Source organism: Acipenser ruthenus, chromosome 29 (assembly GCF_902713425.1).
Source record: "Acipenser ruthenus chromosome 29, fAciRut3.2 maternal haplotype, whole genome shotgun sequence".
Classification (NCBI taxonomy): Eukaryota; Metazoa; Chordata; class Actinopteri; order Acipenseriformes; family Acipenseridae; genus Acipenser; species Acipenser ruthenus.
Window position 1 is genome coordinate 8,993,458 of NC_081217.1, and position 24,290 is coordinate 9,017,747.

The 24,290-nt window shown below is 38.8% G+C and overlaps 1 protein-coding gene across 1 annotated transcript in view; it reads left to right on the forward strand.

Annotated features, from left to right (window-relative positions):
- LOC131702051 (probable phospholipid-transporting ATPase IIA) overlaps positions 1-24,290 on the forward strand; it is a 56,250-nt gene that overhangs the window by 26,966 nt on the left and 4,994 nt on the right. Inside the window, exons 13-27 of the mRNA XM_059003622.1 lie at positions 1,901-2,013; positions 3,567-3,776; positions 12,028-12,189; positions 13,650-13,742; positions 14,287-14,370; positions 16,016-16,186; positions 16,411-16,509; positions 17,825-17,914; positions 18,466-18,610; positions 19,141-19,205; positions 19,712-19,867; positions 21,677-21,741; positions 22,172-22,280; positions 22,926-22,983; positions 23,682-23,885. Of these exons, the coding sequence (XP_058859605.1) occupies positions 1,901-2,013; positions 3,567-3,776; positions 12,028-12,189; positions 13,650-13,742; positions 14,287-14,370; positions 16,016-16,186; positions 16,411-16,509; positions 17,825-17,914; positions 18,466-18,610; positions 19,141-19,205; positions 19,712-19,867; positions 21,677-21,741; positions 22,172-22,280; positions 22,926-22,983; positions 23,682-23,885 (1,824 nt within the window). The remainder of the gene's footprint in view (positions 1-1,900; positions 2,014-3,566; positions 3,777-12,027; positions 12,190-13,649; positions 13,743-14,286; positions 14,371-16,015; positions 16,187-16,410; positions 16,510-17,824; positions 17,915-18,465; positions 18,611-19,140; positions 19,206-19,711; positions 19,868-21,676; positions 21,742-22,171; positions 22,281-22,925; positions 22,984-23,681; positions 23,886-24,290) is intronic.

Below are 24,290 nucleotides of genomic sequence, written 5' to 3' on the forward strand. Positions count from 1 at the left end.
ATCAATGAAGCTCATGTTTCACTTTTAATTTGTAACTTGTTTTTTTTGTAGATATCACAATATCGCTGAGACATTTGTCTAACTTGACTGTTTAAGTATACTACATGATGAAAAACTGCCATTCGTAGTACTGTATTTAAAAAATACTTAATTTATTCTGTGAATGGGATTAACCTGGGGTTTAGATATACTGGGCTGAATTCACTTTGTGCCCATAGGACATTAACTGTACATTTAAAGCATAAAAACAGTGAGGGTCTGACGTTTTGTAATCATTCCAGCAGGTTTCTTGTTGCAGTAACTTCAGTGTTGTGTTTGTTTCTGAGAAGTCTGTGGTAAGGTGCTTTGACTGTGAGTTCAGGAGCTGCTCTTCACAGCCTAGATTAGTCAATGTGTCTTTTACAGAAGAAAGTGCAAACTGCTGCCAGCAAAGTAAATGGTAACTTGATCCAAAGTGGCCGATCACTAGATGGTGCCAGCTTTGACTTCTGTACAGACACTGTGGCTGACAAAATTCTATGAGGAATATTTTGACCAGAAGTCCTTCTCCATTTCTTCATATTTGTCATAGCATTTTAAATGCTGTTTTAGTTTTAGCACCATTGAGTGTTAGGGATGATACATGTGATTGACATTAACCAGAGTGTTCTAGTAATAGTGATATTATGACTGTCCAGTTCAATGTGATAATAAGTGCACATTAACAGGCGTGATATTAAGCATATTTGACTGTACTGTTAAGCTTTGAATTTATCCACGGTCTGATGACCACCTTTTTTCTTGTGTTGCTTTATTGGAATTGGAAAGGTTTGCAGGTTAAATGTCACTGAACAGAGATCAAAGCCTTTAATCATAGTCCTTTAGATCCTGATAATATATAGACCTTGTGCTTTCAGCCAAGTGTTAAGAATCACGCAGGACGCTGGGATTCTGAAGCCCTATAAAAACGTAACCCTGGGTATGTGTTGCTGAGCGGTTTATGCCCACCCTGCTGTGAAAGAAGCAGCTTTTAGCCCTGCTAAGAGCCTGCCAGGTTTGGTGTTCTCTGTCACTTGCGAGGTCAGGAAGGGAATGACATCCATGTGCTTTACAGAAGTGTGTATTGCAGGATGTATGTGTATACTGGGCTTGGACAACACATTATAACACCAGCAATGGCCTTGTCAATAGGGCACACTTTGTGCTTTAATCAGGCATCTTAACAACTATTTAAAAGACTCCTGCATTTTACAATGTGTGGCTCTGTGTTCCTTTTCTCATGCTATTTTAAATGAATTGCATGTGTGGCCTATTACAGTCCTCAGGTGTATTAGACTCATTTGACAATTTTCCAAGATTTTCAGTGACAGTGGTTTGATTTCGTATGCACAACAAATCAAAACAGAAGCAGTGTGTTCTAATAAATGTGCACACTGCTGTATGTGTATTAGGAGAAAAAAGAACAAAGTCAAGTACAAGACAACTTGGTAAGAGCAATTTAAGTTGTTTTATAATGTTGCTACTGTATATTCCTTATGTGGGCAAACTTTTGTCTTGCTTCGCAAAAGTCAACTCTTTAATTAATAGGAATTTCAAGAAACCAGCAAAAAAAATGTGTCTTATCACTAATACTTATTATCAGACGTCTTAAGCCAAATGCATTCTGTCAGGTTTTATTGAAGTTACAGTAACACTGAAATCAAATGCAAATTACAGCACAGTGAAAAGTAAATTCCTATCAGGAAATTCGTGTTAAGTGAATTCATATTATAAGAAGTCATTTATAATAAGCGAATGCTAAATTTGGCCAAGTTCATTTTAATGAGAATTGACTGTCCTTAGTAGAAGTAATTATCTGTCACTAATCATTCAGGATAAAGGCACCATTAAAAAAGCAAACTTCTGTGTGAATCTTGTGCAGGGACCCTCACTCAGAACGAGATGGTGTTTAGACGTCTCCACCTGGGGACTGTGGCGTATGGAATGGATTCAATGGACGAAGTGCAAAGCCATGTTTTCAGTGCGTACACACAGGTAAGGCTGACAATTTAATTGAAACCTGCACCTCAGTTTTGACCTGATCTCTCATACAAAGAAAGACTGACAGTTGGGCCGCATTTGAACTAGAGGAACCAGATTCAAACCCTGCCGCCAAGCTTAGCCCACTAAGCCACTGAGCCAATCCCATCCATAGTTCTAAACCTGGGTACCGAAGTAACAAAAGATGAGGTAAAAAAAATAGTTCTTCCCCAGATATAAACTAAAACTGTAGAAGTAAAATATGATCTAAAAAATAAAACAAGTTGGAGAGAGACAGAATTGACAAGTTAAAAAAATCAAATCTCATGTAATATGGCAACATTTAGTGATGACCAACTGACACTGAAAAACACGACCTCCAGCTGTCCAGCTCAGATATAGGAAAAATGTTGACTGTCCAGCAAAAACTGGATAAGCAGTAACAATGAAACACAGGCAAGAAGAGGCTGGTAAACTAAATAAACTTAATTGCACACTGACCTGTCAATTTATCTTTCACTGTGGTCAGCCAAATATAAGGGATTCAGAGAACACATGTAAACACAGATTTCTTTGAATAGCGGTAATAACAAAGTTTGCCTGGCAGGCAGTGCAGTAAAAACCAGTGAAGACATTGTTATACAACCAATTAGCCCTAATTACTCTTCCTGTGCATGCCCTTTGACCCGGAAGGACACCAGAGGTTACTGGAGCAGGAAACAGGATTACCCTGCACCCCAGTTCTGACTCGGCTAATTTTAATAATTACATAATTAACTCTGGGGATGCAATGCTAAAAATAGCTAGGGAAAATGAAAACCCATTCTGAGAGTTCAGTGTGCTCATAACTTTCATACATCTGTTTTAATTTATGTATTTGCGTAATTATAGATGGTTGTGTTTTGAAAGGCCCAGTGATGGATAAACAAGACTGAAGTGGAAGCCTGTGGTTTTAAAAATGAAAATAAGTGCTGTTTTAAAACATATATTTCAAAATATCTGGTTAATCTATTTTTAATGCCGTTTCACTTACACTGTTTTTGTTACGTAATGTTTGTTCAATTCCCTTTGGTCTATTGCTCAAATGTAAATAGTGCAGCAGTTTAATCACTCAAGTGTTGTCTGAAATGAGTCTGGCTTTTAAAAGTTGAACCTAAAATGTTTTTAATTGCTCTTGTGTTGCACAGTTAATTGACTTACAATAATGTAGCTTATAATAATTTATGTTGCAATTCTTTCTGTAAGTTTTGAATGGAATTAGCCAGGTTGCTGTCTTATCCATATAGCCAAGTGGCAAATACATTACCCAATTCAAGAAGGGTATTATTATTATTATTAGTAGTAGGATTATTATTATTCGTTGTATTTGCATATGCATTTCACACTTTATTTATCTATATGGAGACGCCAAGTGTCCACCCGTCTCTCTGTGTGCCACACTTTTCTTAGCAGACTTTTCTTTTCCATTGCGGTGATTTTACTTTTTCATGACCCTGCTCTTGTATTGGGGATGTATATCATATCTGTTCATACAGTATTGAGGAGTATACATGTATTTCTTTCCTTAGCCTTCGCATGATCTGCCAGCTTCCAGAGCCCCGGCAGCTACGAAAGTGCGGAAAAGCATCAGCAGTCGGGTTCACGACGCGGTGAAAGCCATCGCCCTGTGCCACAACGTCACCCCTGTGTACGAGTCCAACGGTGTCACTGACCAGGCTGAAGCAGAGCAGCACTATGAAGATGCCTGCAGGGTCTACCAGGCCTCCAGCCCAGACGAGGTAGGACTGTGCTGGACTGACCATTTCAAAAAAGGCATGGTAAAGTGTAGGTAACTGTTTAAAGCAAAGAGAGGTATAATAAAGCATTAAAAAAAAAAAACATGGTCAACTATAGATTTCTGTGTCCGTATTCTGTGGTAAACCTTAACATGGGTGTGTTCAATTGATTAACAGTGGTCACAGTTTAATATTAAATTAGGACCAGTCCTGTCATTTTAACAGTGCTTTTATTGTTTAGTTTTTAAGTCTCTAATGTACAGATTTATTTATCGTTTTAATGTTTTGCTAGACCTTCGGTCTGAGTTCCACAGTCCACTGCAATGTGATAGCGGCCTACAATGCTGACTTCCTGATTGGTGGATGAAAGTTCTGAGGTTTTTAATTCATTTTAAAGATAAAAATGCACTAAAGAGACTCCCGCACACTGTTGGGGAAGTTGGTTTTGTCAAAGTTGCCTTCTTTTAATTGTTTTAAACAAGGGACCCATTTAGCTCTAAATGGTACATTTCAACTAAAAATGTATTACATACGAACAAACATTCGGAAGGCTTTGTTTAAGGTTGTGATGTCAGCAGAGCGAATGACTCCTCAGTGTGGTGTGCAAACTGTAATGATGCGTCAGTGCTGCCACCTCCTGGCCATGACAAAGTGTAGTTGTGAGGTGATCTACTGTTTAATGCTCCTTGTTCTTCAGCTTTTACAGCTTCATCTAGTAAGTTCTTCCTGTTTTTGTTTTCAACGCCGTTTGAGCCCTTTAGTCCTATGCTCTGGGTTCAGTTTGAAATAGTGAATTTGGTTCATTTTATTGTTAGCATAAGGATTTGAGAAGCTTCCAATGAGTCCCCTGTTAGCCATCTTTAATGGATTGTAACCTGTCCTCGTTGCTCACACCATATAAATCCTGAGATTAGCCTGGTTGCTCTTCTCTGTACCTTCTCAAGAAAAATAATGCATGCCTGCTGACATACATGTGAATAGAGAATGGTTGATGGCAAGGAGTGTGTTATAGCGCTGTGTGATTTTAATCAAGGTGATCTGATGGAGTAATAAAAAAACAAGAATCCTCACCAGATCTCCAGGATCAAATGACAGCGTTTGAAACCTCCTGGGTCTATCTGAAAGATCGAAATAGGGCTGAATCTAAATACTGCCTTCTTTTAACTCTATGGGCTGGGAGACATCTTTAGCTGCAGAAACTGACACCTGTTATTCAAAATAGATTATCAAGTGCTTTAAAACATGATGCACCATTTTCAAAATTAAAACAATAATGAATACTAAGCATTCTTAAATGATACCATTACAGAGCGGCTCAGTCTACTCTTTTACCTGTAGGAGGACGAGGCTTAAATGTGTGTGTCTATTGTTTTTCACTACATGATCAAAATTGTTTTACGCAAGGTTTTTACTCATATTTGAGATCTAATTATTATGATTCTGTATAAAGATTTGTGTTCGGGTTTAGCCCTACAGGTTACACCACTGACTATAAATTCCTCTGAATGTTGTTCCACTTCAATCTGTGTACACCTGGAGGCTAGTAATAAAAAGTGAAATAAAGGTATCTTAAGCCTTCTGTAAATGAGTTGGCTTTCAGATGGTAACGATTTCAAGATGACAGGGCAGGTATCTCTACTGTTAACTGGTTTTGCTGGAGGCTGCTAATGAAGCAGCCTATCAATCATCATTAGTGTGACTGGCATTTGAAGGAAAAGACCGTCCTGCAGTATATTGAGGTGGACTGTGCTGTGACATTAACCGGAATGTAGACGTCATTTTTGTATTGCTGTATATTAACACACGTATCTAGCCTTATCCTTCATACCAAAATTCAGGCAACTTTTTAGTTTTATTAATTTCCAAGGCATGCCTTAATGTTTTCTTCTGGTCACTGAGAGTAGATCATTTTGCATGCTATAGTGGGTCATTCACAAAATATGTAAGGACTAAGGGCTGAATAACTCTTAATTCGTGTTTAGAGATCTGGCATTGAATTTCATATTGAATGCAGCTGCATTATTTTAAATGGTTTTATTTTTGTCTTGCACTAATTTAACCCCTTTACAGACAGGCATTTTTGCCGTAGGTGTAACTCCACAGCCAAGCATTATATGATGATTGTTAGCACTGTAAAACACTTATTTGAGACAGTAGAGTTATCATTTCATTTTATTTTTCCAAACCCTTGTCATCATAACTTATTACATTCCTAAAAAAGCATTGGATGTTTTTGAAACATTACAAAAAGCAAAAAAAAAAAAAAAAGTGAAAACAAAAGGCGTAAATGTTTATTTTTTGTATTGTCTGTCAAGCAAGTCATGAAGGTTACACAGCGTAAAAGGGAAACGTCTAACATCGCCAATGCTGGCTACCCAACGACCACAAGGCTTGGGTTAAATCCAATGACACAATGACTGGATGAATCACACTGTTCCAAAGTATACCACATTGCTAAACAGATAAGGAGCTTTAAACATACTTTTTTTTTCCATACACTGTACTTTTATATAAACAGAATACCCCACGGACATCCATAGTGCAGTGGTTATTTCACTGTTGAGGAGAGCCATAAAGCACCCACTCAACTACTGTGGGGGCTCATTGATTATTCAATTGACTATCCTCACCGTCTTTGAATATCTACACTACATGCATAGTGTCATCGACAAGTCGTTGGCATACCTTTAAAAAGGAGAGTGCGTTTTCAAACAGGTTTTGAATCATCTTGGGAGATGTAACGCTGTCAGGAAATAAATTGGAAAAGCAGAAACGTCTCATTCTCCTGACTGTTCAATCATCTTCTACAATCGAGGGGTGGGGTCAGAAAGGCAATACGTCTACCGGGGCTTCAAGGCAGATTACAGTGATATCATAAAATAAGCTTGACATTAGCTAGTGTATATCATGAAGACTTCAATGCGTGCGGGTGGAGAGGAGGGGAGCAGGCCAGGCTGATTTGCTGCATGGTCAGGGGGGTTCAGAGGTGAGAGTCTAGGGGTCGCAGTGGAGAAGCCGTTCCTGTGCTTGGAGACGTATTTCTTTTAGTCTTTAGGCACCGGGTGTCTTAAGGTCACTGAGCTGGTTTTATCTTTGATGATAATTTAATGCAAAAAACTGTCCTTTTAAAAAAAATTAAAAAGTGACAAGAACATCTGTTGGGCATGAATGTTAAACAAACTGGAATGATCATTTGTAGCTTGAACCCCAGCATGTTGTGTCGCTCTCCTATTTCAAAAGATCTCTTATCAGTTACCACAATTACAGACGTGTTTTTCTTATCTTCATTGTGGTTGCATTTTTCAATTTCTTGTGTCAATAAAGAACAGAGCTAGGGTATAGCTGTGAGTCAATTATATCTCAGCAAAGCATTCATGGAAGCATTTCAAATGATTACGAACGATTTTTAAATCTGATTTTTTTTGCAATGTTTTCTGTGCAATTGAGCAGGGAGCCAATGGGCTCATTTCGTCTAGTTTAGTATGCCTCTCTCAATTCCGGTCCCGATTTGAGGTACAGATACATAGTAGAAGCTGTCATATCCAGTCCTGTAAGATACAATACCCTCTATTAACCGTCATTTACATATTCTGCTACCAGCTGAACAGTACTGATGGAAACTGATCAATGCACATTTTATTACAGTACTAAAACAGTAAATTCAGCTCTTAGCAGGACAGAATGGATGCAGTTGCAGATAAAAAAGAGGGTGCGTTTTGGAATTCAGTTGCACTTTTGACATGCTGTCACTTCCTGTAAAATGAACCGCCCAGTTTATCCATATTCAGTATAAGAAAGCAAGGGATTAATGATTACTGTACTGTTAAAACGCTGAAACGAGATATTTTTTTGCCGACCTCCAAAGCCAGTTTGTGTTTGTGTGCGCACTTTGTTGTTGTTTTAAACACCGTTTCTCTTGGGTTAACATTCTCTTACAGTGTGGATTACTTTAGCATGGGCTGAGAAGGCACGGTTAGAACTGTTTGTAATGCTGTTTTGTAAACTGCCAAATACTGCATCACAGCGCTTTTCTTTCTGTAGTATACATAGAGTACCATTCTTTGGAGTTTTAGACACACTGATGTACATGACATTGTTGATTTGTAATCCCCCAACGTTAATAAAGCAACTACAGTGTAGTGTAATGACTCTCTCTGAGATGCACTATTTTCACATATCCGATGGACCCCTGGAGCCAATGAAATCGGATCAGACAGGTTCTGCTGTGTTTGATGCTGAGCTCTCGACCGCACTACAGCGTCATTGCCCAGTAGGATTCTAAGAAGGAGAAGGAGTCGGCTGTTTCTTGTGGCAGCGAGTAGGGACTCACTAGGGGCTGTATGGTACAGTCACACAAACTGAAACCACAGTGGGCATACCTACTGTAGACAGAAAGAAAGGCATAGTTTAGAAGTGTAGCAAAATTCAGCTAGGATAAATCCGATTTTGAACATGGCGCACTTTAGCTTCACAAAGCAGATGTAGGAGAAAGGAAGATGATGATATTTCCTTGCGTGCACAAAGTAGGATTTCCTAAATTTATTTTGGTGCCAGTTCCAGCTTAAAAAACCTATCTTTGCATATCAGTTACTGCCTCTGGCTTTCCTGAAGGGTTAATTATAGCCTTACAGTAACTGTCACTAACCCTAAGTGGAACCAGACACATGTTTGTAACACGTCTTGAGGGATCAAATGAAATCAAACCAGGTGCCATAGTTGGTCATGTAAGGAAGAAAATGGGGAATGTCATTCATAAGCGTTTTTTTATTGATATCATAGGTATCTTCCTAATCAAATGCAAGCTAAAATAAACATACGATGACTGTGATGAATTATTCAACCAGCAACAAGATTAAAGGAAATAAAAAAAATATCAGATCTTATCTTTAATGTAAACATAACTAGTTCAATTGCTAATCAGAAAAAGCCTGTGTGAACATGTGCGTTATGCGTGTCTGTGCCATGTTCACACGGCTTGACAGCTGTGTGCAGATTTGAAGGGTGGCTCTGACGTTGAAGAATCAGGTTATACGACTTGAATCCAGATTACAAGATCAAGTTTTTGGTTTCAACTAAATCTACAAGGAACTAAGGAGTATTTTTTATACCAATCGTATTAAACCAGGTCCACAGATTGCTCAAGCCATACATGGTATCCCATTCAGGTCTCCTAATGGGGTTGAAAAGACTACAACGGCAATTGGTAGAGGTTCAGTCCAGTCAGAGTGCAGCAAAATTGATGTTGTGTTTAAGCATAACACATGTTTATTGAGCACAAACATACTGACTCTGTGTGTTTTAAAATGTGTAATCATTCAGTTAGCTGTTTACTATACTGGGAAATTGGGTCTGTCCTGGTGGGGATGGTTGGCTTGTATGTTATTGCCAGTTTGTTTCAAGTAGACATGCGCTGTATCATGAAAGATTCTCATTGGTGGGTGACTGGCTTGGTGCTGCCCATATGCAGGGATGTAACCAATCAGAGGCACTTGTGATACAGTACACACCCTTGAAGCGAGAACTCACTTCCAGTAAAGGGGCAGAACTGACAGTGGAAAGATTTAAGATAGCCTCTGTTGACTTGACCTTTCATTGTGGTATCCTGGGACAGGCAAGGGGTCAGGGCTAAGGGCAAAGGTCAAAGCTGCTTGTTCTCTGGACTGGAGAGAGGCTGAAGAGATGGAATTGATCCCCTCGCACGGACATCTGGATGTTTTAAGAAATAGCTTTAAAGAGTTTGAGACCGAAGGATAAGTGGGCAAGCTCTTTGATCTCTCCACAACCTCAGAGAGTGATTGGGCTATAAACGGCAACAAAATGTTCTCCAAACATTATAGAACATAAAACCTGCTTCCCACTATCTTTTAAAAATGCCAGACATTTCACCTAAAAAAAAAAAATGTAAAAATTGTACTGTTGAACAAGAAGTTGACAGCAATTGGAGATCTATTTATTATTTTTATCAAGGTTAAATATATATTTTAAAAAATCTGCCCCCAGTAGCCAACCTACAACTGCTAATATCTTAATAACCATTCAAACTGGAAACTTCATATTTTTTGTGTTTTGAGTACAATATAATGGCAACCTTCACTTTGACCTGTGACCTAAGATGGCCACCACAATGGGGTCATTTTAATGTTTTGGTTTTCTGATGATAAAGATCTAACGCTTCGAGATATTCACACTCAACTGTTCATTTCTAGTTTTTATTTATTTATTTATTTATTTTTTTACGTTCTTAAAAAAAGAGTTAAAGCTTGAGAATATATCATGTACATATAATTGATACATCCTACTTGAATGTGCTTACTTTCTACATGGGTTTGAATGCAATCCAAAAATACATTAGGTTAAACATAAATTATAAGTAATGCCATCCTGGATTCAGAATGGAGCATGTCAGTTCCTTGTGAAATATTGTCTTCATGAATGCAAGGTATTGCTTGTTATCATGAAGACCAGGAGACTTGGAGATGTTGAGTACAGACTGCAGACGGCTGGACTGGGAGTACAGAAGCACATTTTAAAGGGATGAAGGTTTCAGGAAATGATTTAAGATTTTGCCAAGCACTGTACATTGTTTTTAAAGGTCTTTTGAAATTGCTTTCTGTACATTAGTAGGCAAACCCTTTAATAGTGAGCAGTAAAAACCAGGAACTAAAGAGAATAAGAACCAATCCAGATCCTTTTAATGTCACTTCAAAAGAACAGTAAGCGGAGCTCACTTTAGCAGAATTTGGCTAAATCCGCTTTAAAATACCAGCACTCCTGTTCTGCTGTGGGTATGATACTAGGTATTGCATTGATTACAAAACAGTGTTCCTTCAATGTCATCACATCGCCTATATCATACATGTACACCACATTTGAAGACGTTGCAGTGTTTTGAAACATATATTGCGCTGCCTTGTGATGCTTTGGAGCATTTCAGAACTGTACAGAAACGTACTGGTGTGTAAACCTCCACATTTTTCATCTCACAGTTATGTTGCACTTCTTTAAAACAGGGATCTGGTTTAACGTCTCACTTAAGGAAAGCACCTTCTACAACACAGCGCCCCCTTACACCAGGCTGAGGCATTGCTGTAGTTTAAGCACCACCATGCGTTTTTCATATTCTGTTTTTCAAAAATATGAATTATGAGTTTTGGCCTGTTCCCATTCCAGCTAGGGTTAGCAGATGTCCTGTCATGGTTTTTTTTTTTGTCCCAGTCAGAAACAGTAACATTGTTAAATTGTCCTGGTTTTGCTATTGTACTCAAGTATGAAAAGCAATGTGCTCAGCAAGTAATTTATTAGGTCGTGTTATTGCCATTCAAAAACAATCTTCCATATTATGTATGTAATAATTATGATTATGTGTTTTAATAATTCATATTCTTAACTTCCAGGACCATGTCTAGCTTTTTAAAAATTGTATCTTGCCAGTGCCACCAGCCAAGTTAGCTTTTTAAGTTGGTCTCAATTGTGTCTCGATTAAACAGCTGATCTATGTGATCTAACATCTGATCTGTAATGGAAATGTGGTGACCTGACTTCCGACAATCTTCAGAAACTATGAGAACAGAAAGCCTTTTCATTTGAAAGTCAGCACTTTCGAAGGTAGTACACCGTTCCACTGTTTAGGTCTCGGCATGCTGTTTGTGTGCTAAACCCAGGAAGCAGAAGTGTGTTTGAATACTTTGAACGTTTTTCATTGTGTTCTCATTTTAATCATTTGTATACAGAATGACCAAGTGTTGACATATTGGCAGCTACACACAATTGTAATAGTATGCAAGGATGTGAAAGCATATTGTCCTCTTGGAGTCCCAGTTTGGTTGGGTTCAGATGTATTTGATTAACCAGGAAGGAGCTCTTGAGAAACTCTCATTTGCAATTGTCATGTTATGCTTTGCAGGCGAGCCAGACATCTTGTTGTTATGAAAATGCAGTCCAGGAATGCTGTCAAGTTCAATTTAAAAACCTCCCCAATTGAATTAGCATGATTCAGACCATTCTGTCTGAACATAATTGAAAGATTAAAGGAAAGTTATTAGTTATTGCTACTGTATCTGTACTTTTTAAAGTAATTAAACGGTTTCCCCTCTGTATTTTATTTGTTTAAGGTACAGGAAATGCCTCAGGAAATGACTGCACTAAAAGGCCTTTTGTACCAATTACAAGACCATGGTTCCCTGTTCATTTATATGACCTTTTAAACCCAGCACACCCAGCAGTCTAGCTGACCTCTCACCCTTCCTGTTTTTAGGTGGCCCTGGTACAGTGGACTGAGAGTGTGGGTCTAACACTTGTAGGCCGGGATCAGGCCTCCATGCAGCTGAGAACCCCCGGTGGCCAGATTTTGAATTTCACCATCCTGCAGATTTTCCCCTTCACCTATGAAAGCAGACGCATGGGAGTTATTGTCAGGGTAAGTGTCTTCAAATGGGATTCGTAAAAGTGACTGCAGTAATGGCTGTGGAAGTGCAGAGATAAATAACAGGACTCGAGTAAGCCAAGCTAATGTTCTAATCCAGAGTAGAAAGATATTTGATGACTGTTTAACAAAGATGCACTTGTCTCTTAATGATCAGTCATGGATTTAATTTGTTTTATTAAACTGCCGACACAGCCTTCATTGAAGATAGATACAATATGTGTATTTTTGAAATAGTAGGGATAGAAGATTGCAGCACTAATTTGTTAGAGCTAAGAAACATCTATAAATGTAAATGTGTGTGTATTATAATGTGCATTTGCAAACACAGAAATTACTCAATTCAGAGGATAGAGGAAATGAAACCCAGACACTTTTTTGTTTAATTCTAAACTCCTATGACCCTTGGTGGGCTCATAAGTAATAATAATGATAATGTAAAAATGTGGATCTCTTTTTAGATTTACATTTTTAAAGTGTATTAACCATGCTCAGATAGTGTCCCAATCAGTCTCCAATTTCTGAGTGCTTTTAATAGAGCAGGGAAAAAAAACTAACAAACATCTTTAAACTTCATAATAAGCAAAATGTGCAATATCAGACTTGAAAAAGTTAAAATAATTTGAATACTAGAGCTCAAATTGTCTCCATAAGCGTGACCAAGCCCCTAAACACTATTTGTGTTTTTACAAATGAGATTCCAAGATATTTCTATATCTATGACATGCATTGCCCATTGTCAGAGAGAGGTACCACTGTATTTTTAGATTCTGAATTCTGAATTTGGCTGAGAAAAAAAAAAATCCAGTTGGATTCCTCTGCAGCTTAATCAAGCACAGTTGTGATATATGAGAGAGTACTAACCCTGCTTTGAACTTTTGAGAAAGGAAATGACTCAAATTCTCAGTTGAGTCCTTCATTTTGCATTTCGAAGGACTGAACAGACAAAGTTTGCTCTTGCCTTCCCAAAATGACACCTTTTTTAAGATCGGTCAGTATAAAAACAACAGACCCCACAAGATTTGTACACATAAACATGTAATGCATGAATTGAAGCATATGTTTTAGTTGTATTAGTTGAATACAGTATGTGCAATATATGCAAGAAGGGGCGTGCCCCAAAGTTATACAACAGAAAACAATGAACAAACGCATCTTTTCTATTGCACCTTTCATGACAGATATCGTAAGAAATACAAGGTCAGCTGTGGCTGGATATGTTAGAAATACATTGTTCTATTAAAGTTAGGGACGTCCTTCAATATGTGCGGAGCAGAGATTTGAATCCAAACTTTGGATCAGGAAAGGTTTTTTGTTTTACTTTACCTGTCTATCCATCCATCCCTATGTTTTTAAGTCATAGATACTATGCTTTTTTGTAGTTAATGATAACAGATCAGTTGAGATTGTACTTGATTCTTTGTGTTTTGCTAAACTCTTTGACGTTTCTTCAGGATGATTCCAGCGGAGAGATCTCTTTTTACATGAAGGGGGCTGACGTTGTCATGGCTGGCATTGTTCAGTACAACGACTGGCTGGAAGAGGAGGTGGGGAGTGACTTCTAATTAGTAGGCCCAGAACATACCACACGCATTAAGGGCTATATAAGTGTTTACAAAACTAGAACTAGACAAGAGGTCTCATTGTAGAGGTATTGTTATCATATAGGGTGTAACAGTGCAGTCTCTTTAAAGACAGACAGCCAGTATCTGACCATGTGAGTATTGTTGTAAAGTAGCCTGCTAACGGCAGGCTAACTGCATACAGTATCCAATGATTATTTTATAACAATCTTCCTATGATCATACTTCAAACAGTATGTATGACATTTATAAATGTATAATACTCTCTTGAGGGTATAGGCGTCTACTTTAAACTTCAAAGTCACCATGATACAAAGAGACAAGAAGAAGAATACATGAGTGCATCTTACTTTTGATTTTCATACTAGTTTCATACAAGTGCCAAGTAACTCTAACACCCAGAATGCCATGCACTTCAAATGTCACTGTCATTTCCATGTTTCAAACAAAGAAAAAAAAAATAGAAATGTATACATTGTATTTGTTGAATTTACCATTTTTATTACAGTGCGGCAACATGGCGAGAGAAGGACTCCGAGTTTTGGTGGTGGCGAAGAAATCGCTATCTGAAGAGCAGTATCAGGATTTTGAGGTAAGGATATTTCCCAGGTTAAACTGTCATGCAAAATGTACTTTACCAAGTCTGTTGTATTGTAAGCACCCTGATATTCACGTCATCTGTTTACAAAGAAGCCTAAATGTATAAACTGAGAAAGTGTTGGCATATCTTACAGTACCTTCAAGTTTCATGACAAAAGGGTCAATGGCATTGAGTCGAGGATAGTGCAAAGCTGTCAGGCTGTACACTATACAGAAGGTTATATAACTATACTATAAACTGTTATGGTTCTGTGTGGGTAACAGACTAATCTATCAATTTGTGAGGGAAGACATCTTAACTTGTGCGTTACCCATGCATATTCATCAGAGACATGCAGTAAATGTCTGTGGGTCATTCTCTCCTATCGGTACCAAATATTTGTGCAAACAGATGTTTATTAGGAGAACTACTTTTAATTAACACATTTTGGATTCAAATATACCTCAAACAACGTGAAAACAAATGTTATAGATCCAGCCAGGGTCATTCCAGGCTGGGAGGCCCGTGGCTGTTTATCCACTGTACACTCATGGAGAGGATTTCCTGTCCGGAGTACTGGTGACTCAGACTGCTCACATTGAAACCCAGCCCTGCCTTGTTTACTTGGCCTTACAGTTAAGTGTCTTGGAAGTTCTGAGAGGTGCTATAGCAATCTCTGTTTAAAAAAAATAAACATAACTGTGTCTGACTTGTTTCAGCTACCCGCCTCGTCCCTGACTGTCTGTTTTCACTCGTTACTTGCGCTACCCCTGAGCCTAATGATACATTGTGTATAAGTGGGTGGCTTTGACTCAGTCTGAGTCACAGATGCGGTGAATCATTGAAAAAAAAAAAAAACTTTTTTAAATCTCACTTTGCAGCCATGGTTTGTTCATTTAAAAAGCCAGCTCAGTTTAACATACTTCAGTTGTCTTTTTAAGTTTAAAAGAAATGATTAAGCTGGATATACAGTTTACTATGTGCAGTCTGGACCGCACTTATTTGACATGATTTTAAATATTCTGGAGGGATACGTGGCCATTCCTCAAAGATTACCACCTCTAATTCCTGCAGGGAAGTAGAAATTGTTCTCCAGAATGATCCCTTTGTAATTTGTGCAGTCTTTGAAGCACCTTCCAACCGAGCTCCTAATATCAGCCCTTTATGAAAAGTCTGTCAGATCTGCTGTCTTCTCCGTCGAGACTGAAACTGACTACAGAGAGATGTAGCTTATATATATATATATATATTATAGGCCGTAAAACACATTAAATCTTACCTAATGTGAAAAATGTACACTTTGTGTTAAAGGTGAATTTGAAAACATGGCAGTGACTGAAAGCATGTCAGTTTCAGGAAACGCAGTGACTGGTACTAAAAGGCAAACCAATGTGTGAAGCTTTTGGGAGTTTGAGTTCTATTTAAGAAAAAAATCGAGAGAAATATATGTGGCTAAAAAAACGTAACTTTAGTTTTTCCTACAAGAACTCAAACTAACATGTGTCGGCTGGAAAGAGAACAAAAGACGTTCGGCAAACATTAAAATGAAATGTGTGTTTAACATAACGTGTGTGTCTTTGATATAGGAACATGTGAGATGGTACATAGGGGGTGGAGTATTTGAATTAATACCCCCTTCCTTGGTTGTTTGGTTCAGGCCCGGTATGTTCAGGCCAAGCTGAGTGTGCACGACCGCTCTCTGAAGGTTGCCACGGTGATCGAGAGCCTGGAGATGGAGATGGAGCTGCTGTGTCTGACTGGGGTGGAGGACCAGCTACAGACAGACGTGAGACCCACCCTGGAGATCCTGCGCAACGCTGGCATCAAGGTGACAGGAAAACGGCACATACATTAACATACGCCCATCATCCAGTGAAATGCTAGATCATCAAAACCATGATATAAAAAACAATGAAACATTCTGTGAGACAGGACCTGCTTTTTCTTACGGAATTATCAGTGATATGTTTTAAATCATACCAAGATACCGTGCTGCTTGTTCTGTTTCAAAAGCTTTTCAAATCTTACACTCACCCCCTGTGTATTCCTCAGGTATGGATGCTGACAGGGGACAAACTTGAAACGGCAACCTGTACTGCAAAGAATGCACATCTCGTTACCAGGACCCAAGATATTCATCTATTCAGACAAGTAAGTGTAATAAACCTGTGCCTGTCAAAACGATAGTGATATTCTTAGCATTACAGTTTAATACGTGTTCAGCTTAATGCGTGGGGGTGTCGGCATACTAATTAGAGGGAAGGTTTTATTTGAAATATCTCGGTTCTTCTTCTTTAGGTTCAGTTTGTATATCATTTTCTGTTTCAGTCATCACATCCTGGTGATTTTGTAAAACTCTGGTTATCACGAATCTGTCCCCTTGCCACACTGTACCCCTAGTGAATACAATAAATCCATCAGTAAAACACACCCATGGAACAAATGTGGTGATTATTTCAGCACTGGAGCAGTGTTGCACAGGGGACAGGTTGGTAGTTCCACTCTGGTGTACCAGTTGTACTTCGAAAGAAGGCACATTTGAGAGCTGTGTAAAGACCACAGAGGTGCTTTTAAACTTCCGAGTTCAAAGTCTATTGGATGTTATGACTAAAAACAGAACAAGATAACTGTTTTTATTATTATTCTGTGTTTCTGGGGCTTTCCCTGAAGTTCAGGAGCTGTTCTTCAGTTCTAGCTGATAGTGTACTTCTATCAAGACTCTGTGTCTGATGTAGTCCACTATGTCAATGGCAGGCTGGGACTGAAGAGCAGCTCCTGAACTTCTAACCTAGAATTACTACAAAAAAAACACCTACACACAATACGAGTAACTGCAAAAAGAACCTCTCTGAGTGACTGCAAACATCTCAAAACACACAGTATATATAAATTCCACTTTTAAAGTATGGAAGGATACTGTTTTATACTTAGAAATGTGTTTTGATGCAACCAAAGAAATCGCGGAGGTTGGAGTCTGACAAACAAAAGAGAGGCTCCCTAATGACTTTAATGACTTTACCAGGCTCTACCTGCACAATCACTTTTGATACTTGGTCTGCTTGCCTTTGGATGCCTTGCATTTCCAAAGGGGAATGCCATGAAAGGTTACAGTTTGCGTAGGAAGGTTCCTGGAAATGGATAACAATGACTGGCAAGGCATGAAACCAGATAACTCCATAGGGTATGGCTATCTAGTTAGCAGATGTGTGTAAGTGCATATTCACATATAATAATGGGCTTGTCATTGCTTTTTTGTTTTATTTTTTTTTTATCTGATATTCTTGAAAGCTGTATTTAGTGTGCTGCAAAATGCGCAATTAAAGTCAGATTTGAAAAAGAAACTATGATCTGGTTGTGTATTTCACATGAGCAAGCAGCAGGGGGCACTGTTACACCTAAACTACTTTTGTGTCAAACTTAAATTGAATCTCTTAAATGTTTTGTTTGTTTGTTTTTTTTACATCAGGTGACCACACGAGGTGAAGCCCATTTGGAGCTGAATGCCTTCCGAAGAAAGCATGATTGTGCCCTGGTTATATCAGGTGACTCTCTAGAGGTGAGGCAGGCTGTACTTGCTAATACACTGTATAAATGGTGTATGTGGTGCACTTCCAGCACTATATCCGTCTCTAATGTACAGCTTTGAATGATCCCATTTTACAGCAAACTTTATTTTGAACACAAGACAGTCGTGTTTTTCAGTAGCATTGCACTACCGGACCATTGACCAATCAGGTGCTGCCCTTATTGTCTGACATGCTTTGTTATCATGTGCTTTGACCCCCAGAGACACTGCTGACCTAGGAAGTAAAACTGTAACAGCTTTTCTCCAAGTTAGAAACGTTCTTTAACCTAGTTTAGAACCAGATATGTAAAAAAAATGCATGCCTGAGCTTCATCTACACCTACAGTAGCTCCTAGCACAAAGCAGGTCCAAGGGAGGTTGGTTAGGAGATTAAAATACACATGCAAAATATTAAAGAATAAAGAAAAACAAATCCTAAAGCTAACAAACATTTAATCTTTGCGTAACTCTTGCAGCCCTTTCACAGGAAATTAGACCTGTGGACATAAATGCGTGTCTCGGCTGTGTTTTGCTTGCAACAGGTTTGTCTGAAGTTCTACGAGTATGAATTCATGGAGCTGGCCTGTCAGTGCCCCACTGTGGTTTGCTGCCGATGTGCCCCCACTCAGAAGGCCCAGATTGTCAGACTGCTGCAGGAGCGCACTGGCAAGCTCACCTGTGCAGTCGGTGGGTATTCACTCTGCGGCGTGTGTTTCATATCTTTATACACAGTGCAGGACTGAGTGCTGTCTCATGCGTGCACGCTTGCCTTGCGATGCCAGATGGATGCCCAGAGACTTGAATCAATAAGAGTTACTCTACAACATACATATAAAGATATTTTACTGTGAGTAATACTGTAGCTGTTAGAAGTCATTAGAAGAATCTAGTTAATTGTGTAAACCCAGCAGGATTAATGTAATGTAAAAAGAAAAGGTGGTTGTGTTTAGATTCACAGCTGTTTGTGTAAATTACAAAGGGAAAAGCTTGTATGTGGACTACATAATCCTTCCTTTGCAGAATGTAAACAAACTGGAAAGTCAACAATGCCAGGTTTCCAAAGATGTACAGCGCACAGAAGGGGAAAATGTACTAAACTGTCGTAAAAGGATTATGTGTTGAACAACCAGCCTTTACTCACATTACAAACTGTAATGAGAGTAAAGGCTGGTTGTAATTGTACAAAGACAATTGATTGTGTTTTATTATCGATGTAGGGGATGGAGGAAATGATGTCAGTATGATCCAGGAAGCAGACTGTGGAGTTGGAGTGGAAGGCAAAGTAAGACTTCTGTTGTCATTCAGAAACCGTTTCCATGTTAAATGCATACTTTTTTACTTCATATCCATTAATATGTGTTCTTAATCGTCATGTATTAATTATTCAGTAGTCATGGATATTTTAAACCTATTTTGTCTCTGACCACATATGAGCAATATCTCTGTAATGAGGCCACTATAAAAAGGACCACTAGAGGGTACACTTGGGTTGTGCACCAGTAATTTCTTCCCCTGGTGAAACAGCTTGTTAGAGAATATTTAACACACTCACTGTTTCAGGGGGATGAAGAAATGCCCAGTTTAGTGTATCACATTTATATACAATATAATTAAGCATAAATCCTTAAATTCGCTGGGTGTCATTTCAGTTCAGTCATAGCTGACCAACAGTATAGTATTCCGTTTTTGGGTTTTTGTATTTGATTGATAAATAATAATAAAAGAAACACACACACACACAACTACAAAGGGTTATGTTTTGTCCTGTATTTGTTTCTGGTATTGTAGGAAGGAAAGCAGGCATCCTTGGCTGCTGATTTTTCAGTCACTGAGTTCAAACACGTGGGCAGGTTGCTGATGGTCCATGGGAGAAACAGCTACAAGAGATCAGCCGCCCTCAGTCAGTTTGTGATCCACAGGAGTCTCTGCATCAGTACAATGCAGGTAACCAGTCCAATTCAGCTGGCTTGAGCGGCTCTCAATCGCTTGCTAAGAACTCTGTCACACGGCCACCGTGTGGCTTAGCTTTGCTGCCAAGATGAAGAGGCTGTGTGGTCCAGTGGTTAAAGAAAAGGGCTTGTAACGAGGAGATCCCCAGTTCAAATCCCACCTCAGCCACTGACTCATTGTGGGACCCTGAGCAAGTCACTTAACCCCCTTGTGCTCTGTCTTTTGGGTGAGACATAATTGTAAGTGACTCTGCAGCTGATGCATAGTTCACACACCCTAGTCTCTGTAAGTTGCCCTGGATAAAGGCGTCTGCTAAATAAACAAATAATAACATGACTACAAACCTCTTCTGCTCATTTAACTGAAGAGTGGTCTGTTATTCTCATAGAAGACTTGATAGGATATGTCACAGTAGTACCTGCGTATATGAGAGACTGTACAGTAGGCACAGGCCCTTACAACCACAGTATTTAGAAATGATATTGTGTGGAGGTTCTTTACAAGGGAAAATAGGCTAGAGCTATTTTTAATTATTTTTTAATTACGTTGATTTTCACATTTTAAAAAGTGTAACCATTTAAAGTAGGTAAACCACTGTTATTGAATAGTGTGTGGAAATAAATAACAATAACTCATAAAATACAAAATGAAGTTGAATATTTGAATATTTGTCTGATAGTATGTATGATCGTTTGCACAGGTCTGAATGTCTTTTTAAATGTAGATTTACACCAGTAGTGCTAACCAATGCTTTAAAATGTATTTTCTTAGCTCATATTTCCCCCCACAAGGGATGAAATCCCAGGTGACAAGCATATAGAAGACTAGGAGTTCAAATCTGTAACTGCATCACACAACACTGCACAGTGGAGAAAGGTTTCATAGCTCAATATTGTATTCATTAAAACAGCTGTGAAACAACTTGAAGATCTGTGAATACAGTCCTAATGTGTGTGGAGACTTTCTTGAGAGCTTCTCTATATATTACTGGGAAAGCAGGGCCAGCCTTGAGCTGTGGGTTTGTTAGTCCAGGGACTGGGATAGCAGGATTGTGGTTACAGCTATTTTCAGGGTGGAGATGAGCCAAGCCAAGTCTCAGGGAAGTTTGCTCACCCCTGTAGAGACAGCTACAGCTAGACCTGAAATTGATCCCCCAGGCTTTGTATGACGGCAGGCCTCAAATTTGAAAACCCAGTGTACAGAGATAGAATGGTCTTTTAAAAAAGGTTTAGTCGAGAAACAAAACCAATAATTAATGTTACATTCCACATTTATATGTGTCTATTAATCATAGCAACTGCTACACATTGTGTTGTGCAATCTTTTTTCGTTAGTAACACAAATTTGGGCCACACGTATCAAGGCCTTCTGAGTGTATATAAACACTTGGGCCTTCTGTCTTAAGACACTTGATGCATGCAATTTTGTTTTTCATAACCAGGGCCTAGATCATTAAGTCCCCTAGTACAGATGCAAGAATTGCAAATAGTTTTATAGTTTTAATATAGTTTTATAGTTTTGCTTTATAGTTTTTGTTAACACGCAAGCTGAACATTTTTTAAATGTTTCTGTGGGGTGTGTTCATGAAAAACTCAGTCGTATCATAACTTGAAATTCAAAACCCTGGTATATAAACAAAACGGGCAATTTTAACCTTTAGCAATTCAACATTGGCCATCATTTTTCATGCCTGGCTTGAATGTTGCCTCCACTCCAAGTATCTCTTATCATAATAATTCCAGGCTGAGTAATGAAGCTGTTTGCGGTGGCCGTGTGTAATAAAGCACTGTGTTCCTCCCTCAGGCTGTCTTTTCTTCAGTCTTCTACTTTGCCTCAATTCCTCTGTACCAAGGTTTCCTCATTATAGGGTGAGTGTTTCAGTGTGTGTTCTAATTGGATTTATTGTGAATGTAGTACTCATAAAAGGTGAGGGACAGTGTTACTGGCTGCAGTCAGGCCTCATGAGAGCTTTCTCTCACAGTGCCAAGTGCTGCAAATGCATTTGATTTATTTGGTCATCTTTCACTTAGCTTTTATGATACTTGCAATCATTCTGAGTGAGTTCTGTTGCTCTAATACTGAATTTGAAGCAAACTGTTTAAAGTAAAATTATACCAGTGTTACTCTGATAAACAATATCTGTACATATCTGATTCCCATCTGTGCTGTTATTTGATTTGCATTCTCTGGACACCTCAACAGTCCAGAACGGTGCCTTTGGGCAGTAAAGTACCAGACTGCAAGATGGAAAAACAAATAAGCCTGGTAAATGCGTTCTCCTTGCTTCCCCTCCCCCAGGTACTCCACTCTGTACACCATGTTCCCAGTATTCTCCCTGGTTTTAGACAAGGATGTCAAGTCAGAGGTGGCCATGTTGTATCCTGAGCTCTACAAGGACCTTCTGAAGGTAGGTTTGGATTCCTGTGGGGGGAGGGGGGGAGGGGGGCTGCTTGTGGAAGGGTTGTGTGTCTCAGTCATTGTAACTGTTATGAAACACAACTGTCACAGAAAGGCACAGTAAAAGGAAGTTAGTTCTATAACAACGGGGTGCTCTTGAATCTAGAGGTATTTAAGCATTTACCCTAACCCAATTCATCACTAAACATATACTGCTAATTACATCAGCGTATTAGAAAATAGTTTTTAAAAAAATTCCAATGCAGCACTAAATTCAATTTCAAACTAAGAAAATATGTTGATTCTTTATTTCAACAACTATTTCAGGACGCCAGAACAAACTCCTTAATATTTAGTAGAAGGCGAATGTAATGAACAGATATGTAAATACAATGGATAAAGGAATCCATAGAAAGGACATCACTATTTGAATACAATGGTTGGCCTCATGTATGCTGGGTTTAATCAGCAGACAGTGTTTTGGGGCTAGAGGAGACCCCCACATATATAAGCCCAGCGGCAGCTGTAAAAGTTTGTATTATTTGGTACGTTTTCAAAGCTCTTGTAAGTATAGTGGTATTATAATTAAAATCTAATTCTAGGGATACTCGCTTTGTGTAATAAAAATCATTTTCTTTCTTTTTGCTTCTTCCAGGGTCGTCCTCTTTCTTTCAAGACATTTTTACTGTGGGTTTTAATAAGCATTTATCAAGGTAGGTGGATGTATTGTTGTGTTTTCAATACACAAGATTGAACGTACAGTATACAATTGTGTCTTTTATTAACGTTTTAATGGGACGTACAATTTCAAAAAAAAGTTATCAGAGAAAAAAACTCCATTCCCTCATTCTTTGTGTTTTATTAAAACTGCTGTGTTTAAAGTAAGAAATCACCCAGACACTCTTCTGTAAATGCGTGGATGTGAAAATGATAAACTAATGAGCCATATGTGTAAATGAACCAAACCCCCTTTTTTCTTTGACATTTTGTAATGTTTTCTGTGTTGCGTTGACTCTTGAGTTCAGGAGCAACTCTTCAGTTCTAGTTGTCCGCCACAGATATATGTAACGCAGGCTAGATCGGCCATAGTGTCTTTACAGAAGTAAGAGCTGTCTAGTGCACAGCTCTGTATTGCCAGAAAAACAAAAAGAAGCGTTATCCTCAGTACCCGTTAACAGGATTCTGATAGCTCTTCAGCTGATTAAGTTACACATGTCTACGGCAGACAGCTAGAAGTGAACTGAACTCCAAGCAACACAGATGACATGAAAAACATGTTTGTAATTATAATTGTAGCCACTCCGAAGGATAGCAAACATCAGTAAAAGGTAAGGGGGCAGTAAACCATGTGGTTTGGAGCTGCCTACTCTTACAGCCCCTGACCTGTGGCTGTGTCTGTGCTTGTTTGCAGGCAGTATTATAATGTACGGAGCGCTGCTCCTGTTTGAGTCGGAGTTTGTCCACATTGTTGCCATCTCCTTCACCTCTCTGATCCTCACGGAGCTGCTGATGGTGGCTCTGACCATCCAGACCTGGCACTGGCTCATGATCGTGGCAGAGCTGCTCAGCCTGGCCTGCTACATCGCCTCCCTCGTCTTCTTGCACGAATTCATCGGTAAGTGTTAGAATCCGATGCTCCGCAACAACACTGATATTTCATTTGATAATTTCTTCATGGTTAGGAAACTTTAATTAATGCAGCATTCCACACCAGGATACATCTGATGGATATTCACCACTATCATGTATTTTGCTGACAATTTTAAAATATATGGATTTCAGTAGAGTTTCACATGATTGCATAGGGGTAACTTCCAAGTAGCAAATGTTTTGTTGTTATTTTGTAAGGATTTCTGTAGTCCTGAGGGTAATGTAGAATAAGGCTACAAATTCCGAATTAATTCAAGTGGAACACCACAGGAATAGTAGTTAATGCACTGGAATTCAGAGGAATCTCCGGTTATTATTTTAAGTGTAAACTATATGTCTTCATTTCAGCCCGGTTGTATCAATATTATAT